This window comes from Larimichthys crocea, chromosome XVIII (assembly GCF_000972845.2).
Source record: "Larimichthys crocea isolate SSNF chromosome XVIII, L_crocea_2.0, whole genome shotgun sequence".
NCBI lineage: Eukaryota > Metazoa > Chordata > Actinopteri > Sciaenidae > Larimichthys > Larimichthys crocea.
The window spans coordinates 18470765-18492290 of NC_040028.1; the positions used below are offsets into that span (position 1 = coordinate 18470765).

The 21526-nt window shown below is 44.1% G+C and overlaps 1 protein-coding gene across 7 annotated transcripts in view; it reads right to left on the reverse strand.

The window, feature by feature from the left end:
- Window positions 1–21526, reverse strand: part of usp9 (ubiquitin specific peptidase 9) — a 36255-nt gene that overhangs the window by 6855 nt on the left and 7874 nt on the right. For 4 of the 7 annotated variants that reach the window (XM_019255755.2, XM_019255757.2, XM_019255752.2 and 1 more), the window contains exons 5-45: window positions 20952–21064; window positions 19417–19635; window positions 17832–17947; window positions 17486–17737; window positions 17257–17392; window positions 17004–17156; window positions 16172–16276; window positions 15855–16061; window positions 15628–15764; window positions 14270–14308; window positions 12815–12948; window positions 12597–12687; window positions 11262–11375; window positions 10926–11154; window positions 9849–9944; window positions 9532–9743; window positions 8990–9230; window positions 8666–8815; window positions 8429–8549; window positions 8173–8303; window positions 7706–7984; window positions 7435–7572; window positions 7184–7321; window positions 6806–6972; window positions 6584–6692; window positions 6334–6480; window positions 6083–6229; window positions 5780–5987; window positions 5470–5690; window positions 5038–5225; window positions 4744–4917; window positions 4523–4664; window positions 3650–4406; window positions 2244–2367; window positions 1926–2151; window positions 1630–1759; window positions 1335–1520; window positions 825–1045; window positions 650–738; window positions 402–558; window positions 80–292 (exon numbers count right to left, since the gene is read on the reverse strand). In XM_019255755.2, coding sequence (XP_019111300.2) covers window positions 80–292; window positions 402–558; window positions 650–738; window positions 825–1045; window positions 1335–1520; window positions 1630–1759; window positions 1926–2151; window positions 2244–2367; window positions 3650–4406; window positions 4523–4664; window positions 4744–4917; window positions 5038–5225; window positions 5470–5690; window positions 5780–5987; window positions 6083–6229; window positions 6334–6480; window positions 6584–6692; window positions 6806–6972; window positions 7184–7321; window positions 7435–7572; window positions 7706–7984; window positions 8173–8303; window positions 8429–8549; window positions 8666–8815; window positions 8990–9230; window positions 9532–9743; window positions 9849–9944; window positions 10926–11154; window positions 11262–11375; window positions 12597–12687; window positions 12815–12948; window positions 14270–14308; window positions 15628–15764; window positions 15855–16061; window positions 16172–16276; window positions 17004–17156; window positions 17257–17392; window positions 17486–17737; window positions 17832–17947; window positions 19417–19635; window positions 20952–21064 — 7157 coding nt within the window. The remainder of the gene's footprint in view (window positions 1–79; window positions 293–401; window positions 559–649; window positions 739–824; window positions 1046–1334; window positions 1521–1629; window positions 1760–1925; window positions 2152–2243; window positions 2368–3649; window positions 4407–4522; window positions 4665–4743; window positions 4918–5037; window positions 5226–5469; window positions 5691–5779; window positions 5988–6082; window positions 6230–6333; window positions 6481–6583; window positions 6693–6805; window positions 6973–7183; window positions 7322–7434; window positions 7573–7705; window positions 7985–8172; window positions 8304–8428; window positions 8550–8665; window positions 8816–8989; window positions 9231–9531; window positions 9744–9848; window positions 9945–10925; window positions 11155–11261; window positions 11376–12596; window positions 12688–12814; window positions 12949–14269; window positions 14309–15627; window positions 15765–15854; window positions 16062–16171; window positions 16277–17003; window positions 17157–17256; window positions 17393–17485; window positions 17738–17831; window positions 17948–19416; window positions 19636–20951; window positions 21065–21526) is intronic. The other 3 variants (XM_019255759.2, XM_019255758.2, XM_019255756.2) reach the window with 2 other exon arrangements.

Here is a 21526-nt window from a genome sequence, read left to right on the forward strand (position 1 = left end):
TGTGTGGTGTGGTGTGCAAGTGTGTGTGTGCATGTGTGTGTCTGTGTGTGTGTGAAGGGTACAATGTCAATGCCATTACCTCCTCGGGACAAAGTTCACAGGCTTTGGCCAGTGTCATACGTGCACTGTGTGACCGCTCCAGGAAATAGCCGTTGGAGGTCTCGTTGCTCTGAACTGGAGGGGACCAGTTGTTGTAGGTGTACTGGGGGTTTCCTGTGTATGGCCTCCTCTCCAGCTCATCGCCTAACCACTCCACTGCCCACGTCCACTTCCGTTTCAGGTCACCATTACTCTGTATGCACAAGAAGAACATGCTGATTAGCATATACATACATATACACTTCTTGTGGGGTAAAGTGAAATAAAGAATTCCAGAAGATCTGCGTCATCTGTAAGCACACCTGTAAGATCTGGTAAGCCACAGAGCAGTTGCTAAAGAGGGCCACCATGCACTTGATGCACTGGTAGGCTCGTTTCTGGTAGTGGTTCTTGGAGCGCTGGATGGTGTCAAAAAGCCCATCTCTGTCATCAGGAATGCCCTTCAGCACGTTGTGGATCCTACAGGACCAAAACAGGGAAACATTTAAACTCTGATCACATTCAAAACAACGCAGCACTCACGACTCACACACCGAGCTTTCAGTCTGACCTGTGTGTCTGCCAGGAGTCCTCGATGAGCAGGATCTGTAGCAGCAAGTCCAGGTAAGGCCTCAGCTCGTAGGTGTAGGAGTACGCCACCTGCAGACACACAACGCATATATAATCTGAACATAGTAAGAAGGCTGCATGAGTGATGGCTATCCTGATGTCAGGGAGACATTTACCTGCCAGAGCAGCTCACTGAGCACAGTGGAAGAGAACTGAGGGTTCTCCCAGCAGCTGAAGCGAAGCAGCTTCACCGTCTCCTCAGAGTTGCTGCAGTCCTCGATGATCTTCTTCACATAGCTGGTCCTCACGAACAGGATCTCCGCCACCAGCTGCTGCACCGGCATCACTGGGGCTGTCAGGTTGGTGTCACCGTACGGATTAGGGAGCGGAGGGTTACCTGGAGAGGATGGAGGGGAAGGAATTTAAAGTCACTCATATGATGGAGTTATTTAAAGCCAATATCCGTCTTTTATCCTTCGTCTCTGAAAGCCCTCAGCTCCAAGCTCTGCTTACACAACACAGAGGCTCAGAGTGGCTGGTTTGTCAGTCACTTGATCCTGAGCAAGGATGAAAATCCTCATTGGGCTCCAACTCTCCATCCCTACGCTGTTTCATGATTTATTTATTCCTGTCAAATCACATTATGTGTGGCTCAAGATTAAAAAACAAAAAACAAAAAAACTTACCATTGATGGAGGACTGCATGCGTGAAGAGACGTCACAGCAACGGACCAGCTGGGAGACCACAGTGTAGAGCTTGCCCAGCTCAGCGTACTGGTATTTGATGGGAGGGCCGGGACCCTCGTCCAGAGCGACCAACATGAAAGTGGCAGGGACGTTCAGCTTCAACAGCTGGGTCTTCTCTGCCAGGCCTGTGCAGAAGAAACTCATTAGTAATTATATTTTGCATACACCGTGTTGGTACAGTTCACTAAGAAACACATGCAGGTGACAGCAGTGTGATCGCCGTGTGCTCCTTACCCAGATTGGCATACATGACAAAGAGGTTGAAGTACTGCTGCAGGTGACGGCCGTGTTCAGAAACCTCTCTTCTGAGCAGGTTGAGTACAGCTCTCAACAGGTGGTCACTTAGACTGAGATTATCACAGCCCTGATGCACAAACACGGGAAACAACAAACAAACCACAGCAGGGTTTCTCAGTTTCTCAGTGATACAGACTGCCTACAGTATCTTCCAGGAAATGTGTGATTCAAACAGACTTCCAGAAAGTCTTAATAAAAACACAATCCCCCCCTCCACAGTGCTCAGCACCAACCTGTGTAGAGGGTCCAGGTGAGGCGGTGGGTGAGGGGCAGGGGCCGTCTTGCAGGGAGAAGTGGGCGATGAAGACGATGAGCTTGGCAAATGCGCCACGGACCTCAGCGCTCGGGCACTCGAGCAGGTACTCCGAGAAGCGGTTGGGGTACGCAAACAGAACATTGTGTGCAAACCAATAGCGTACATTCTTACTGTGTCTCAGCAGGATGCAGAGGGCGTCGTACCTGGTGGGAAGGACGAGGAGAATATTTATAGAGAAGGACACAGCAGAGAGAAACCCCCCCCCCACACAAAAAAAGCGGCAGGCAGAGCTTACCAGTCACTGGCAGGACCCCGTACTACTTTCTTGGTGTGAAAACCTGTGCTGAAGAGGAACCTGGCAGCCAGCTGAGCACTTATCATAGCAATCTCCTCTGCCTCTGGCAGAAGATGGTCTTGTCCTAATGAAAACACAGCAGTGGAAACAATGAAAATCTTCCAGGGTGTTTGCTTCGATTGTTGTGCCTGTGAAGCTACACCCAGACACCAACACAGTCATTGTGTTGACATCAACACTGGTGACTCAGACAAACTAAATGACTGAAATCTGGTATGTGCACATGTAGAGGTTGTTAAAGTAATAATATCTCTAAATTTGTCTTCACATCCTTGAACTGAAGCCGACAGTTGGCTCTTTAACCTCACAGCCACCGCTTCATTTCAAATCCAACACAACAAATAATGTGTCCTACTACTACTGACAGGCAGTACTTTATATACACATCATAGTGCATAAGTGATGTATAAACATACTGAACACCGGTAAAACATGTCTCATCCTAGTTCAATCTCACATAAATTAAGGTGAAGCAGCATTAAGGCTCAAAGCAAACTACAAAAAAGGTCCAGTAATGAGTCAGGCCAATCAATGTCATAAAAATTTACCGTATAAAGACTAAAACTGGTTTTGCAAATCACTCACTAAACATTTCATGTTCTTCAACTTCAGCTTCTGTGCTGATGACTGCCCTCAAATATTTATTTTCCGGTGGAACATTACGAGGCACAGGCTCCATTAATAATGCATCACGGAGGCGGCGCATTTCTCGGTAGCCCTAAGCGCTACTGACCACCAGTTATTTTCCAGAGGGGTTGCCGTGTATTAGCACCACTTTGAAATGTATTTTTCAGACGAGCGAGCCGCAGATCAGTGATAAAACCGAACGGCAACTGCTGTAACTTTAAAAAGAGAAGCTTGTGTACGAGGAGAGATGCGATGAGGAGTTCATCGCTGTTAAAAAGGATCAAAGACGGCCTGTTATTGGACAGGCAGGGTCATGACTGGTGGAGTGGTGTGATACTGTGGAGCTCTGACAAATCACATGCCTCACATTTCGTCACAATCCTGCACACCAAAGCGTTCGCTCGTATTATATTGTTGATAACCAGATATAAAGACTTATTACCTATTTTTATTACCTCATTACCCTTCAGAATATTGTTTTATCTGTTGCTTGTTTGTATGCCGTTTAATCTAAGACGATATTTTAAGCTGCCGTCTTGGCCAGGTCTCAACCCCAGAAGAGGTTTTTAACTTTACCTTACCTACACGGTGTGGGAAAATTAGATAGATGTGTTCACAACCACCCTACACTGATCTTTTAATATATAATAATACATAAGATCCACTCATTTAGTTTAAAAGCACATTAAGCTGCACACACACACTGAAAGGATGCATACCTGGAGGAGGGTTTAAATAGACACTGTTACAGGTCAGAAGTTTCTTAATGAACTGGAAATATTCCAGGCTGTATTGCATTCGGTTGTGCATGAATTGGACGTTCTGCTTGCGGACGCTGCACTCGATGACACCAGGCATCTTGACCTGATGCGGCTTGGTGGAGGAGATGGTCAACTCCGAGATGTATTTGACAAGCTCGCTGTCCTTGTCCAGTGAGTCCATACGCTCATAGAATAGGATGTAGGCGTTCCACCAGCGCTTCTGCCTCCGGTACGACATCCTTTTCATCATATGATCGAACACCTCGCCCATATATTCCCCTCCGAAGCACTGGTTCTTCATTTCCTCCTCATCGTCCATCTTGCACTCAGTCACATCGCCATCGTCGAATTTATACCAGCGGTTCTTCTCGCCGTCGCCCCCATTCCTCTGGATTATGTAGGAATAGTAGTGTCCACCGCTGGCCTGGCCTGAGTGGACCAGCACTCCCACCAGACGATACTTGGAGCTGCCTGGAGGTGTGGGTTCAGAGGGCTCGTTCTGTTGGATCACCTGGTTCTCCGGGTTGACGTCATCGCCCTCTAATTTGGCCACACCAGCTACCGTGTACGGCTCCATGTCCAGCTCCCTGGGGAACTCAAAGTAGTCATTGAACTTGATGGCACACTCCCTCTCCCAGTCATAGTCGAAGCGTTTCAGCTGGATGGCCAGGACGGGCGGCAGCTTCTTGATCAGCAGGCGCTTCACTGTGTCCACCTGACAAAAGGGAGCAAGGCATTCGGGTTACTCTCCGGCCCTGAACGGCTCCTTTATTTTACCATAGCACTTCAGTCTAACGTTGGCTGGTGACCAGAAGCGTGCTCCATTCTTACCTTCTTATTACACTTCTCACAGTGGTAGGCATTGGCCCCCTCAAGCAGATCTCCTTTAACATACTGCTCCATGGAGTCCAACAGGTTCTGGTGGTTTCTGATGTCAACATTGAGTGTTGTGAATGATTCCTCACACTCATACCTGAAAACAGAAAAAAAATTATTAAGAACCAAGGTTGTCAAACTATTAAATGATTTCCAGGGGGAGGAGTTGCACTAACCTGTGGGGGCATCCCTGACAGATCTTCTGGTCAGCAAAGGACCCCCCCAGCACCTTGCTAAGCATAGCGGGGTGGCCCAGTGCCTTCAGAGCTTCATCCAAACTGTCCACCAAAGAGTTGAAGAACTCCAGGGCATCGTGCTGCTCCCTCAAGTTCACCGGCTCACCCCATAACCTTAAACAGGAACGGAACAGAACAAAGACAATTACACGTCAGCAACTGCTAAACAGGCAAAAAAAAACAAAACAAAAAAAAACAACGCGGATCAAAGTTGACTTTGAGTTTTTGAAATACCTGAACTGTTTCCAGAATCCTCTTGGGACATAGTACTGCAATCTGGATGCAGCCAGATGTCCAAAAATGACTTGTAGGTGACGCAGTACTCCAATGTTGTACTCTTTCCTGTCCTCTGACTTGCTGGAGGGTTTATCATCGAACTGATGGTGGTAGCTGAACACCTCGTCACGAGGATCCACGTTGCTCTGTAGGGCAGAACATAAAAATGTAACATAACATGTCTCCACATCCACAATGTTCAGTACTTTCTGCTGAAATTTGTAATGGCCAAATGATGATCAGCTGTAATCACGATGCCCTCAGCTCTCAGCTCAGCCTACATGGCCTACGAGCCTAGAGTTGGCCACATTTTATCAGTCATGGGATTCTGATAAAGGATGATCATCATCATCGGGCTCAAAACAAACAACACAGACTCTCAGTGTGTACCTCATTCTCTTGCTTCTCATCCCCCGACATGTCATCGTCCACATCGGTGCCCGTGCCCTCGATGGCCAGGATGCCATTGCGGATTGGAGGGATCATGTACAGCTGCTGAATGACGGAGTTCATATAACAGGTGGCCCCGGCGTTCTTCAAACCTACAAAGCCTTTGTTGGGTCGCGGCCCCACCGGAGGCAAGTACTCCCATTCTGTCAGTGTCTCACAACCTGGTAAGAGAGGGAAGGAACATGATGTCATTTATAAATCAACTCAAAAAATATGCATGTGTAACATTGCCACACTGGTGTCTCCCTACCTAAGTAGTACATGTCAGTCAGGGTGTCAACGATTTGCTTGAGGTTGCGGACACAGCCCACGGCGAGTGCTACCAGTAGCTCAAAGCCAGCATTGATGGAAGCAGGAGTGCTGCACACAGGGATGGCCTGCTCTGTGGGGAACTCCCCACTCTTCATGTACTGCAAGTACACATTAGATGCGGGGAAGATGAAGTCGTCAATCAGCTCCTGATCAGGAAGAGAGAGAGAGAACTCTTAGTGATGTTGTGAGAAAGGAGACAACACTATAGAATGGGTAGTTTTCTTTGGTCTGTTCATCGCACCTTAATGAGGTTCGCTCCTCCTTTCTCGCAGCCGATGTAGTACTTCTTCTCTGGTGTCTGGAAGGCTAAAAGCTCTTTGGTGACCCCAAGGTGACCCTCCAGGATGGTCTCCTCCACACCAGTCTCCCCTGTCCTCTTAACCTCATCCTTGCAATGCAAACATGTTGCATACCATCAGCTCACGCACTCAAAACATACGGTTATTTATGAATAAATATGATATTAAAAACAGGTCATGGACTTGTGATTACCCTTATCCGTTTCAGCCAGTCGATCTCATTGTTGAGGAGCACCTCAGCGTTTGGCAGGTTGATGTTGCTGTTGTAGGCATAGTTCAGAAGATGTCTGAGTAAAGTGAAGTAGTCTCCAGCGTGTTTGGCTCGCTCCTTGGCTGTACTCTGGATGTGGAACATTTGAAATTAGTACCTTGTGGTGATGCATTATAATGCATATAATAAAAAGAGAAAGAGAAATGATAGTCGAGGCTTTAGAGCCACTTACCCCGAGCACAGTAAAGAGGAGGGTGATAAAGAAGAGGAGGGGTCGATGGCCCATACAACACCTAGTTGCCATCAGGAAAAACTGCTCTTGGGCCATTTGACGCACAGATCTGTTAAAGACAAATGACGACATCCTGTCAGAACTATAAAAAGGGCTCGGGATGACGGGGACGTCTCCATTTATGCTTCAGCAACTGTCTGGCACGCATCCTGGTGTACTCACTTGCTGTGGCAGTGTAGCAGCAAGTCTATGATGAAGGTCTGCCAAGCCTTCTCCTTACTGAGCGTGTCCAGAGCGGTGGGCATGAGGGCGAAGCACAGCGTCATCACTTCCAGGGCCTCGCAACACACCTGCTCGTCCTCCCCGTCTGGCTCCTTAGCTGCATTTGTCTGAAAGGAAAAGGAAAGAAGAAAGACGTTATACATACAGCGTTGCAAATCACCTGAAGGTCCACCAAGAGCTCTTTGTCTTTTGCTTGTACTTTACTCAAAGCTTTGGACATTTGGAGACTGTGTTTTTTCTTTACAATTTATTATACTTGTGATGTTTTCTAAAATAACTTGACAACAAAAACTCAAATAACATCTAAAGGTAACTTACCTTCTCATATATCTTGCTGATTTCTTCATTTGAACTGAAGACGAGCTGCACTGTACCACAGCCTGATGCCCACACTATTTTCTGTACCGCTCGGATGACACAAATGTCTGGGATGTACTTTGATGCCTGGAAGAAATTCTGGTGAAAAAAATTGTCCCATAAACACTATTATTACAGACAGCACTGCTTAATAAAAATAATTAATTAATTTACTCATCCCGTGTTTGTTAGAAAAAAAGTTTGTTCCTTACATTTTCTGTTACTTCATCAGAAATCTGCTGGGCCAGGCGGATGGCTACGTTGCGCAGCATGCATTCTGAGGCAGGGTTGGGGATGTTTTGCAGGGCACTCTGGAGGACCAGTGCCTGGTCATGAGTGGCCTGATTTATCTGTAAACAAGCAAGACAGGGCAGTGGAAGGGGGTGTGGAGAAAGATGAAGACATGCCAGAGATACGTCAGTCAGCCACTGAGAAACTAGTCATACAGGTATGTGTCTGTGTGAGTTATGCATGTGGCCTAACCGGTGAGACGGGAATATTCCCCTCAGCGTTGGGCTGGCAGGCCTCGGCCACAGCCTTCACATGCCCGAAGCCTACAGCGGTAAGGAGGAGCTTCGCGATCTTCAGTGCGTTGAGGTAAGCCCCACGCCGTGTCTCCATGTCTGCCGATGGGAGGAAGTTGTTCCTGGTGAGCATGCTCAACACCAGGGGCAGCCCACCGCTCTTCAAGAAGTTGTACTGGAAGTCGCTGGCGTCCTCGCCCAGAGTGGCACTGGCTGGCATCAGCAAAGCATAAACAACCTGGAACATGGGCGAGAACAGTGTGAACCTTTGTCATTTTCCCTTGTGGGATGGATCACATATTTATATACTATGTCGTGATTGCTAATAGAAATGTAGTACTGCTGTTCACACACCAAATTAACACAGAATGACACACGACTGCATCACAGACTAGTCGGGCTCCATATATAATAAATGAGACACACCTCGATGAGGTAGAGCACTTGTGAGGGTGATGGGCCGAAGAAGCGTGAGTCGAGAGAAGGACTGAGGCTGTTCTCGCCGAGCTTGGCGTGGTCCAGACACACAGCTCGCAGATTCTCCACCGTAGTGTTGTCTAAAAAAAAGATAGGACGCAGAAACATGACCGCTGAGCTAACATAGCCTACGGTGCGCCTTGTGCACGGTTTTCATCAAGTAAACTGGCTGGACAGATTTCAGAGCACCGGTGCACGTATATACCTGGGGGCATGAGCTTCATGAGAACTCGAGCTCCATCTCTAAGCAGGGGCATGTTGAGGTTGCAGCCCAGGTCAGCAACCTGCCACAGGAAGGATATGTAGCGCAGATGCAGCGACATAATCTGTAAAATAGGGTGTAAGGGTGTTAGTGTAAACAATAAGAAACAAGCCAAACAAAAATGTTTAAAATGCAGGCTCTGTTTATACAGTCAGTTAAGTGTGTGTGCTGTTAACTCACCACACCAGGAAGACAGCTTTCCACCTCAGGGTTGGGCCCATCGCTGTAGTGGTTGCCGTGGTTACCAGGAGATCCAGTGGATGAGTCAGAAGAGCTGTCTGGGCTTGAGGGCATGTTGGCACTCACCTGGGTCAGCTTGGCTGTGATCAGCTATTAAAAAAAGTGAGTGCAGTGAGTTAATGCTGCTCTAAAAAGATGTGTTACATGACGTGGACACAGTTGAGATCACTAAGTTCAATGCATTATTAATGAACAGTGAAAATAAACACTGCGCAGCACCTTTAATGAAAAGATCTTTTTTTTCTCTCTCTCTCTCTCTCTCACCGTTTTGTCCTTCAAATTCAGCTGTCCAATCAGCTTCCTGTCGTCAGCCGGATCAACAACCTCCCCACCAATAAAGAGCTCTATCTTGGTATGCGCGGCGTTGGCCTTGATCCGGTTAAGGATGCCGCGCCGAACCGAGCCGATTGTGTCGTTGGTGTGTGACCAGATATCCAGGTCGTCCACCTGACGCCCCTGGTTGGGGAAACGGACGATCAACGTGATGTGCTTCCCACGGAAAGCTCTGCCAGAGAAACGGGAGAAATAGGTTGTGAGCGTGTGGATAAATACACTTGTCTTGTTCTGGAGCATAGACACTCAGAGGGGGAAACAGATGCGCAGTTATACTGAGCAAGAATGCATCAAATTTTGAGAGAAATTATGTATTAATGTGTGACCTGTAGGGATGAAGATAATGTTGATTTTGTTTATTCTTGTTATTCAGTCACACTGAAGGCATCTTTGGTGACTTGAGAGTCTATGTTCATGGCAAAACCAGCAGATGTACAGTAATATAGAAAGAAACAAAATCATTGCGATCATACCTCGACATCGGCAGTATAGTCCTCTCCTCGTGGTAGTCGCTGTCGCACTCGTTGATGTACTCCTTGAGCACAGTGAGAACACGCACCATGCGGATCGCCTCCTGACGGGCGCAGTTAATGCTATCTTTGTCTCCGTCTAACACACACAGGGTGTCATAGGACGCCTTCAGACGGTCGAAGCATGACTGGATGAAATCTTCGTGAATTTCAACCTGAAAGGACGAGGACAGGGATTGAAACAGGATTTGAAGAAGACAAATCTGGACATTAGAGAGAAAACAAAAGCAGATTAAGAGAAGACAGAGAAGTCAATGTACCTGATTGACTTGTAGTTTTGGTCCCAGGTTGGTGTAGATCTCTTTCAGCAGGTCAATGGCTCGGCTGGCTATGTCATCACTTCCTTGAATTACCACCTGGAGAGAAAATGCAGAGCGCTCCATCACATTTAAGGAACAGTGACACACAATTCTGTGATTAGCTCTTGTCTAGTAGTCTTTGACCTCACTGCATGACCTTGTTGTCTAGCCAGCTTTAGCCATCACATTGGTAAACTATAATGCTACACAGCCTAACTGTCGCAAAATGTTTTGGCAGCTGAGTGTCCAAAGTTGATGACGGATTGAGGTTGTGGATGCAGGACAAGCAAGTAACATTGATTGACAGGGGTGCTTGGCCTCTGACAGTTTGTGAAAACAAGGTAATTATGGAAACAGTTTAGTAACGTACAAACACAGTTTCTAGGAGACAGGGTGGTTCAGAAGAAGCAAAATCATTCGTCTGCTTCACGTGGTGTGGACATGAAAAGTGACCACAAGGTCAGAGTCTCTTCTCTCTTTGTGTCCTGATAAAGGCATAATCTGGACGTGCTGAATATTAAATGTTTTTAAACTCTATTAAACAGGCTATATGTATATATTATTATGATGACAAACTTGTGTCTGTCATTAGCTTGTCTGTCAAAATGACACACAACAAGAACGTCTATGGGAATGCTGCTGCACGACTCTTCTCGTCAGCCCTTCTTTTGATAACAATGCAATTGCTACCTCGAGGCTACGATGACAGTGCACCGCTGTCACAACCTGTTAACTATATTGCTCTCGTCACTAGTTACGGCCAATATGTCAATGTTTTTTAAGTTATTTTAGGGCAGAGAGTGCAAGTGTACCGTGAGCCTAACCAATTACATTAAGGCAGACACTGTCGTCCAAAGCAAGGTAAAACACTGCACAGCAACCACAGCCTACACAGATCACCAATGTGTTTCAAGTTAATTAGGAAGATCTTTTTTCCGATTATCATCAAACCGCAGAGCACAAAAAGGACAGGAAGAGTACCGGTCTCCCTCCCAAACAAACAAAAACATCTGTGCCTGTTGCAACAAATCTCCTCACCCTCCAAAGGTAGTCCAAGCCTATTAGTTCCAGGTCATCCATCATGTAGGCCCTGCGCTTTGCTACCAGCTTGCCCTCTCTGCAATTGACAGCCTTGAAGAACCTCTCAAAGCACTTCATGCCATTCTCCGTCAGCAGAGACGGGTCCAGCTGCAGAACATTGTTCTCAAAGAAGTCCTTATTGATGTCCGGGTCCAGGTCTGGCTCATCACCCATCAGCTTGGAGTACCTGTTGGTGGGTGACAGAAAAATAACACAGCGTTCAGACGCTTGCTGAATAAGTAATGCGAGGGAATTCGTTCAAAGCTGACAGGACAAGATCAAATGAAGCGGTACCATTTGAAGCAGGCCTCGCGGTCACACAGAAACACTGCGTTCTCAGCCAGACACTTCCAGATCTGCTTGGCCTGAGGGGCGCACAACCACAGCTGGCCGTCTTTTAGAAGGAACCTGGCAACAAAAAAAAGACAGTCAGAAAATCAATAGTGGATCCTGGTGGCCTGATGGTTAGAGAAAAGGTTCGTGTGAAGGGCATGTAGTTGCATAATTTCTGGTGGGGGTGAAGTCACTGGGCACCACTCCTCGTCCCCAATTACCCCCAGTTATCTTTGAACAAGCCAATTTAACTGAGCAGCCTAATGGCTAACACACAAATGTGGATGTATTGTGTAGCTCCCATAATATGATATATTTCCTCTCTTACGTGTATATGTGCATGAACGTTACCTCAGATTTTATAATCATCTCGCGCTCTGTGCCATTGGTGAATAAGAGACACGATTTATCTCTGAACTGGCACAACAATACTTGGAAGCAATTTGTTATCGCTGATTTGAGCCAACACATGAGAGATTTGTCCCCGACTCAAAGTAATTTTTTAAGGCAGATAATGCTTTATAATTAAGGTTTACATCTAGATTTCTTCTTCTTTCATTCTTTTTATCCCATGTATTTTTATTGGGCATTTATAATACAAACAGAGCAATTACAGAACACATACACAGGAACAGAACATAACAGGTTGACAAAAAACCACCCCCTAACCCCTGGAGAAGACCCGCATGGAAAATATCACGGGAACTCTGCTATACATATAGGAGGCCGAGTTTTAAATTGGATTTGTATTAGCAAGGTACTGTAAAAAAGGTTGTTGCGTCAAAATGTTGGAGTCTGTCTTCTAGAACATACCTTATTCTTTCCAGATAGTGTGTTAGTTAATTCTTCTAGCCACATCTTAGATGTTGGTGTGTTTACACTCTTCCATAACGTAAGAATAATTTTCTTCGCTATTATAAGACCATATGAAATAAAACATCGTTGTGCTTTGTTTAATTTTTTTTTAAAGGTTTCAGAGAATAAGTAAGGGTTCTGGCTTTATCACAAACCTCATAACCTCGGACATTATATTAAAAACACCAGACCAGAAAGAGTCAATAACTATGAAGATGGGTTGCAATGGAAGATTTACACTTATCGCACAGAGGTGATACTTCTGGATATTATGTAATTTTCCCTTTGAGAAGTGGAGCATATGTATAATTTTAAATTTAATAAGACAGTGTCCTGCACTTCTTCCATTCTTAGTTGAAGTCTCAGCTTTTAGGTGTACTTCCCCTAATCTCTTGTTCATTTGCTGTATTTGAGTATGAGATACTTGAGGCGACGTTGTACCTCAGGAAGTTGAGGCGTTCCTGTACTTCCTGGACATGGCTGTAGCGGCTTCCTGGCCTGACCGTCTGCGGGTCAAACTCAGCCTGTTCTTCTGTTAATGAAAAAAAAAAGAAACAGATAAAGAAAAAGAAAGACACAGATACACACAGCTGTAACTATGAAAATGAAATGTCAGACTGACGCATGGTTCTATTTCTGGCCACGCCACGGCGGTGTACCTTTAGAGAACTGCCTCATGGTCTCCATGTAGGCCGAGAGGTTCTCAGCCACCAGGGTGACCAGAGCGTGGTTATGCTGCAGCTGGTTGATCAGGTCGTGGCGGTAAAACACATGAGGACTTCTCTGGGTTTGACTGACGAGAGAACAGCGGGAGGGGTGGAGGTTGTAAGGGGGACAAAAACAGAAATTCGGTGAAGAAGCAGGGAAGACTAAGACTTGGAAAAAATAAAAAATAAACAGTGAGAATTAAGCTGAAGTTATTAAACTGTACTCTTAGCAACACATTTCTCTGATTATGAAAAAAAAATAGCATGACTGATTTCTCATTTATTTCTGTCAGGGGCATCAAGAAAGCAGCTTTCGGTGTGTTGGTATGTGTGTGCCATAGAATAACCAGCAGAAGAAGTCATACAGGCCATTTCCTGCCTTGTTTTCCACATTAAAAAGTCAAATTATGTATAATTAACAGTTTACTCATTAGCAGTGGCTTGATTCTAGTGAATTGAAGAACTACTATAAAAAAAAAAAATACATTCCTCTAAAATATCTGTCACATACGAATCAATTTTGTGGATCCAAGGAATGAAATGGCCTTGATATTTTGCATTGAGTGATTTGTGCTGAAAGAAACTGGCATCAGGAAGAATGGGGCTCCATCTCAAAGGACCTTTTAGTTGTGTAACTGTCTAGATTTAAAAAAGGAGTGTTCTGCGGACGCACTGGCTTGGTGTGCAGTACTGAGAAAACTGCACAGGAAGTGCCTCTCATGCATAAAGATGTCTGCTTTTAGATATCCATGGTAACCACCGTATCTAACTCTGGGACTTGGCTTGCTTTCAGACACTACACCCTGATTTTATCCAACCTGAAACTGAATTGAATATAAACAAATAAGTACATTTGTAATTATGTAGCTTAGTAATGAAATCACATGACATCAAACTAACGATATAACAATTAAAATAATAATCATTGATCTTTATCGTTATTAAAATCATTCAATATTAGTCAGAACCTACTGTGTGAAACATATTTTACGTCACATGACTGTGAGCTTTAGTCCCATCCATCTATGACTTATCATCCTCATTTTCCTTAACTGAAGGTCAATGAATGCGATGGATCTGGGTTGCTAAGGTTTCTAACAGCAAGAGGCGAGCGAGGGTATAATTTCATGTTCTTCGGCGCTCGTTGCTCATCCATTAGTCAGACTACAAAGCATCTTTGTCTCTTGCCTGACTGAACTACACATGTGCAAGACTTTGAACAGGAGGTTAGATGAGGAATCAGTCATTTGAGATGAAACCCAAGAAAGAATTGCTTAAGCGGATTCATGGCAGAGATTTACACTTTATATATAGTATATAAATATACATTATAAACATGTCAAAGAGAAAGTTAGACTTGACGTAACACAGAAATAGGTAGAACCCTGGAATTAGCTCTCAACTTACCCCACTAAGTTCGTTTGTATGTTAATTGGCATTTTCTTTCTGAAAAACAACAGGCATGTATACTACATATTTTCTACATCGACTAGAGAAAAGCACTACTTCAAAAATCAAAAAATGATTTAAGATTAATGCTCAACAATATGACTTCAAATCAATCTTACAGTAGTTTCACAAATTCACCATGGTAACATTAAACTAACGCTCATGTTTGTTAGCATTGTCGTCCCTGGTTCAGATTTCTACTACTACTACGGCTCCCTGACAACATTACTCACTAACACAACAGGATTTAAATGATGCTGAACTTGTGTAAGCTTCATCAACAGATATTCTGACATGTCACAACAGGAAAAGCACAGATGTAAATAAATAATGTTGCATGCTGGTTCCCTTAGTATTGGAACATTTGGATAGGAGCCATTGTTAATGTTATTAGTTACAACTGTGTTTTCCTACTGCAATGAGTCAAAATATCTGCTGCATGAAAATAAATAATAATTTAAAAAAAGAAAAAAGGCCTATGATTTATGAGTGAGCTTGACAAACTAACTACCACAGACTGAAGTGACTGACTGGATTTAGGCATGGATTTGGACTTGGGGGCGGGTTGAGGTTGGACCTGGGTCTCATCTCCAGCACCATTTTTTAAACAACAACTACAGAGTTTACTTTGTTACAGTGTAACAACGCAAACAAAGTGCGTGCACCTTTCTGCTTCTTTCAAAAGAAGAAAAAAAAAAGGACCATGCCTTGCCCTAAAACCATCCTGATGAACAGTTTCAGACACAATGCGACAACGGCACTCTGAAATCCATTATTTCCAAAGGCTTGCAACGCGCCATGATGTTTTTCTAGCGCATAAAAACACGCTCTGAACCCAGCAGCTCGAATCACATTGTGTCTGAAAAGGCCTTAACTTAAAAAAAATAGTGCCCAAACACCTGTGATGCTTGATTTAACGTAGGACACATTTTCAGTCAAAATCACGAAGTTATGAGTTTTTTTTCTCCCCTCCCAAACACTGTTGGTTAGCACTGATGGTTAGTTGGTGCACTGGGATTAGTGGCAGGATTCTAACGTCATCACACTACTACACTCTTGTAATTTTACTCTGTCTGGCTCTAAACATAAGCGCTAACATGCCTCAGCTAAATATGCCAGGAATGTAAGCTGGTCAAATAGTTGAAAATGAAGCATGCTGTTGATCTTCTATTGGTAGTCATGCATTATGTGCTAAGTCAATAATTCAGAATGAAATACATTAGACTACACCAAATATATACTTAATACTTGCCAACACTGAAATCATTCTTATACGCTCCTTGGATATAAACAAAAGGTTTTTACCATGACCTTACCTAAGGTTTTGAGGGGCTTCTCCAAACAGGCTACAGATTTCTCTGATTTGCTTCAGGGCAGGGATCACCCATTTGTCATTGGTTCGTAGCTCCTCTATGAAACGATCTATCCATTGAATCTTCTGTGTGTCTCTGTCCTGTGAGTGAAAATTGAGCAGTTAAACCGGCCCTCTATCTGATATTCTGCAATGCTGTTTTACCTTTAAAACATATCCACCAACACGTACCTGGGAGCAACTGTAATCCAGTATCTTGATGTGAGCACTGAGAGCCTGGTCCATGATGTCTACAGGCACATCGTCGCTGTGTGCCAGGTTCCACAGCAGGTTGAGGACCTTGTGGGCCATCACCCCATCTTTATCATCCTCAGCTAAGCGCCTGATAAGTTCCAGCAGTTTTTCACGCTGCTTCTTGCTGGCATTGGTCCAGCTTGCCTGCATAATGAGAGAGTCCAAATGTTAAAGCATGTTGCTGTAGTGTGTTTAAATCCAAACCGAATGAAAACAGGCACACCCTTTATAATCTGTGATTAACTCTTACTTACCTTGAAACAGTCAAAAAGGTGATCGAGCTGCTCGGGTGAGAAGTCCCACGCCAGCTTGGCCAGGAGGTCATGGACATTCTTTACAATGGCCTCGTGCTTACCAGCCTGCAGATATACAGAGACAACAACCCGACTGTTAAGGCAACAAAATACCTCGAATGTCCACCGCCAGATGTCTCAGCCGTGTCAGGGATGTGCGAACAACTGCCGCTTAACAGTGAAGTCCTGTAGATTTTACAGCCAGCGTTTTGACGGTGATGTACAGCTGTAGCCGTGTTTCAGTTAAAGGAGAGTGAGTCATGACTTTTGATACATGTACTTTGATTGGATGCTCTTTTGAAAACAAATTGACATTTTCACATTAATGTAATGTTGCTCTACTTTAGATGCGAAGAGGTCAACACTCCAGCAACACTTGTAGTATATAAAGAACAACTTTATTGTGAGACCAACACTTCAGAGTCATCTGATAGAGGCCTCGTCTGACCCCGATGACTAACCTGAAAAGCGCTGGTGTCACAATTAGTCTCTTCGGACTATTTCCCTTCTCCATGCACCTTGGACGTAGGTGAGGTTGTGCCAGAAATCACTACGCCACTTGTACTCTAGGTGTGACCAGAGCCAAATCTACAACAGTGTGTGGTCACCAAGCATAACACACTCTAGTGATATCACTGAAAAGCTGTTGTTGAGTATCATTTCCAGCGTAAAACCATAAAAATCTAAACTAAACCTTAAATACACCAACATCTAATATTATACACATCAGTCAGACTATATAATGAAGAGCAGCTCTGTTCACCTGTATGAAACATCATTATTTGCAGTGTACCTGTGCAGCCCAGATGTTGTCCAGATCCTGCATCGTAAGCGCTTTCTCTTTGATAACAAAGCGAAGGATCTTCTCCAGTTTCTCTACGTACTGCGGCTGATGCAAACTGTCCCTCAGCACAATGGACAGGATGTGGTTCTGCTGGATCCACTCCTGAGTTACGACAAGAGAGGAGAAGTGGATTTTTAGATACAGAGAAATCTTTGATGTTTGATGATGATGCTGCTGCAGTAAAGAGCTGAGCGGAGCTTACCGCCATGCGCTCTGCAGTCAGCCATTCCTCCTCTTCAGGGTTATGCCGGTGAGTGTAGTAGGACACACTGGAGATCACCTTGTTCACCTCATTTAGTGCATTCATTTTGCCGTTAAAAGAAGAAATTTGCAATAACCTGGAGATAAAAAATTTGAGTTTAGTTAACATCAAATTATATTCATCGTGTATAATTATCGCACTTAAATGTCAAAATTCTGTAGATGCTCACCTAAGAATCATTTTTAACCTAAAAATCTCTAAATTTTTCACCGTCTCCTCCTGCCCTGGTACGCGAGAAGCTAGATTCTTCAGAGACTTGATTATCATGGACAGTGCGTCGTTTTTGGCTTCATTCTTGGCCTCTTTCTTCAGCTCCTCATCTGTGAGATTCTCTAGAAACTGAGGAACCATCTCGATGACTGGGAGGAAGTACTTCTTTACCGTGTGCAATGTGAGGAACTCATAACACTGGCCAAAAGGCCTGGAAAGCAGAAAACACAATCAATCAATCAGCTCACAAACTTGTAAGAACATTAACAAACATCTGAACGTTGAACATTTTCATTGAAGCTCACTTGATAAGTGCAGCGATGATCTGGACGTTCAGTGCTTGGCCACTCATGAAGCGATCGTGCAACATTTGAAACCCGTTTAACGTGCCAAATTTGTTTATTAAGTCCACCAACCAGCCCTGTGAATAAAAAAGAAAAATATTAAAAGGGGTTTCCTTTAAACTGCAGACTGAGAGATGGTTTCACAAAGTTTCCTCAAGGTCCATTTATTCAGGGTTTAATGAGGTTGCATGTTGGGTTTATAACCGACATTCAGTTCCTTTAAATAAATGTAAATGCTTCCTGATTTTTATTCTCCAACTAAGGTCACAATTACAAGCTTGAAAAACAATCTAAAGATTATTTTCTCCTGAAGTCTCATTTGAGGAAGAGATCCAAGGCACTGAGGAACAGAGAGAGTATTAAATGGGGGGTGTAATTAACTGCTTCTTTTAAAGATTAAGTAAACGAATGAGGGTCCATCTCTGTGTTTTGCTGTATACCTGAGTCTATCTGTGGTGAAATCCCTGCGCTTGTGCACCAGTAATGATGCATTTTATGTCAACCAGCAGTAACTGGCTTGCCAGAGTCGAAGGGGAGAGCAACAGTAGTGATGGAGTGTGCTGCAGCAACTCGGGAGTAGGGCGGAGGCATACGTTATATGCATGCATCCCCACGGTTACAACTTCAAGTTTGTGTTGTCGTTTAATATTTAGGAATTACTGATTGGACGTCAATCCTATAATCATCCAAAAAACAAGGTCCAGTGTGTCCAGGTCCAGATTTTGGGGACACCGTTTACAGAATATGTCAGAAATGGAATATAATAAGCATAGCTATGTCTACAGACACTGCAGGTCCTCTTCCAGAGATGACATGTTGCACCAGCATGTGTCTACAATAGCCCAGAACGGACAAACTAAACACTCGGTGCCGGCATGGAGTGTTTTCTTGGCGCGTTTCACGGCCGCTGTTGTTTCACTTCACACCCGAAATGGGAGTTGGAATGGGCAACTACACCACTAGATGCCACTAAATCCCACACATTGATCCTTTAATAGCCGGACTGTGGAACCCAAAGTAGTCCTGGGCCACTGCCAACAGAGGCAGACAGGCAAGCAAAGCTGCAGTACTAAATACTGACCCCGTGCCCACGCTGTATTCATCACTCTTTCACTGTAAAATCCACATTCCCTGGTGTATCCACCTTCTCTTTCGTATAATCTGCTTTCTGACACAAGCACTGAGTGTCTTATGGACTGTGTTCCATATTTTTCATTATCAGGCTTCTCCAGAGAGGGATTCTCTTGGTTTCATAGGGGCCCTTAGGGTAAGACTAAAATGCCACTCTATGGATTTGGTCTTGGGAGGAATAAAGACGTGCCAGCTATCCTCTGGAGGAAGAAAGCAGCCAGTTTTCCGACTGACTGTTCCTGACGAGATTCATTTGAATATTCTACAGCCTCAACGTTTATCATTAAACATAAATAAATTAGTAATATCATGTACAATCGCCACTGGCGAGTGGCTAAAAACAGACATTTATCTGACCACTGAATGTTGGGCAAAATGTATAAAAGTTTGGCCAGCAACTGCAGCGGTGTTTCACCTTAGGAGAGCGTGGGTCTGGTGGTCGGGCGAAGAGCTCATCGTCGGCCAGCTGTGCTCCAGCAGGGACAGTCTCGGAGGGCCGTGTGCCATTGTAGATGTGGAACTTGCAGTGAGGGTTGGTGGCCATGGCCAGCAGCTCCAGTAGAGGGAACCAGTCCTGAGAGAGCTTGGCCACACACAGCTCCACCAACCGGTGTGTGTTATTGATGATGCACCTCTGTGAGACGAGATAGAGAGAGAAAAAGGGGGGGCACATTAACATTTAAACTATGAGAGATGGAGTAAGAGAGCAAGTGTCTCAACACCAGCTGGAAAACCCTCTCTGTGAGGAATGCTGCGAGCCACTTCCGGTTGACTAACCATAACTTTGCCTTGACCTGAAAGTCCACACACAGCTTGAGCCTAACTGATAGATTTACATTAATACACTGTACCTGGAAATATGAGAAACACTATATTATTCATGGCTTCTGCTCTGTTACCCTGCAGTCAGGTGAGCCTTAATACAACAGCTGCCACATGACTGACTTAACTCCTGAAGTGGAGTACATGTCAAGTCTCGGGTATTATTATTACTCCACATTTCGGTGACCGTACCGGCATCTTGCATCATCGACTCGTTCCGATGTGAACGCTTCATTCCCACATGAACATAAAATGTGTGCCTGCTAATCATGTCATTAATAAAATCGACTGTCACTTCTGAATGACTCCTGTCTGCTTTATAGATCTTAAAAAAGGAGCCAGATATGAGTAATCAATATGGGACTGACTCATCACTCACAAAGCATCAGAGATGTGGTTTACAAGATTCTCATCGCTTCCTGAATGTTTTTTAGCGAGTAGCGAAAATAATCAAACAGCCGCGGATGACGAGGACTCAGATACAATGCTTTAATGTCCTAAAATAAGATTAAATTAAAAAACAAACATTGTTTTAAGAATAAAAAACGTTTTGCTTCTGTACGTCCTCGTCTGTCTCGTTGGTTTAAGCGTGAAAAAGGTTTTAAGAGGTCAATCTCCCTAATACAACACAACAGCCAGTCTCAGCTACTTCTAACAAAAAGATCATTGATCACTGCTGGCCTTGCCTCTTTTCCTTCAGCTCTTAGCGAACAGAAAACTCAATTTACAGGCAGCACCCAACGCGAACAATGCATACATCCAATGAGATAAGGGCAAAGATGTCAAAAGAATAAATGAAGCTAAGATGACTATGCTGAGTCATGCCGCCTGACAATAATATAGATTTTTGTCAACCTTTCATAACACCATCGATCCATTCCATTCAAACCAGTACAGAGTAGTTCTGTGGGAACTGAACGCGGGATCAAATTCCAGAGACGGTTATCCTTTATCGGAGAAATCACAACCTCTAACTTGAGCTTTTATATGGCGTTACATACACCCACCAGATTTCCTTTCATAAAGACCAACCAGTACAGTTTTAAATGTTTTATGGGTTAGTTGTTTTATTTGAACAAATTTAACTCCAGAGTACCAAACACGAGAAAAACAAGAATGAAAACTCACATGAATCTCAAACTTCCAGCCGCTGACCGCCTCGTCTGTCAGGATCTTTGTGAAGGAGATGGTCAGACCATCTCGGAAAAACCTCTGACATGCTTCACACTTCACATCCAGTCCTGCAACGAAAGACATTCCTCATGTAACACCATACTATTCATATATAATGTGCTTTTATTAAGACAGTAAGGACATTAAAGGACAAGATATTGGACCTTTTGAGCCCTGTACAGTCTAATAAGATGAATATCTGGACTCTGAGCTCAATCTCAGTGTGACATTCTATATCTGAAGTACAAGACACATATTGACGACATATTTTTGGTCTGTGTGTTTGTACAGAGGGACGAATCAGGTGGGGAAAGGCTTGACTTTAGTGGTGAATTTGCCGTTTTCAGCTCCTCGCTTGCTGCTTTCTGTTTTATTTCATTGTGAATTGAAAATTGTTTCTTTTGGACTGACTGTGTAAAACAAGCACAGATTGATCCGTAATGAAAATGACATAATATAAATTTATCATCACAAGCTTTTCTATTTTCTATTAAATCATTGAAGTTATTAACAAGCAAAAAGAGGAAACA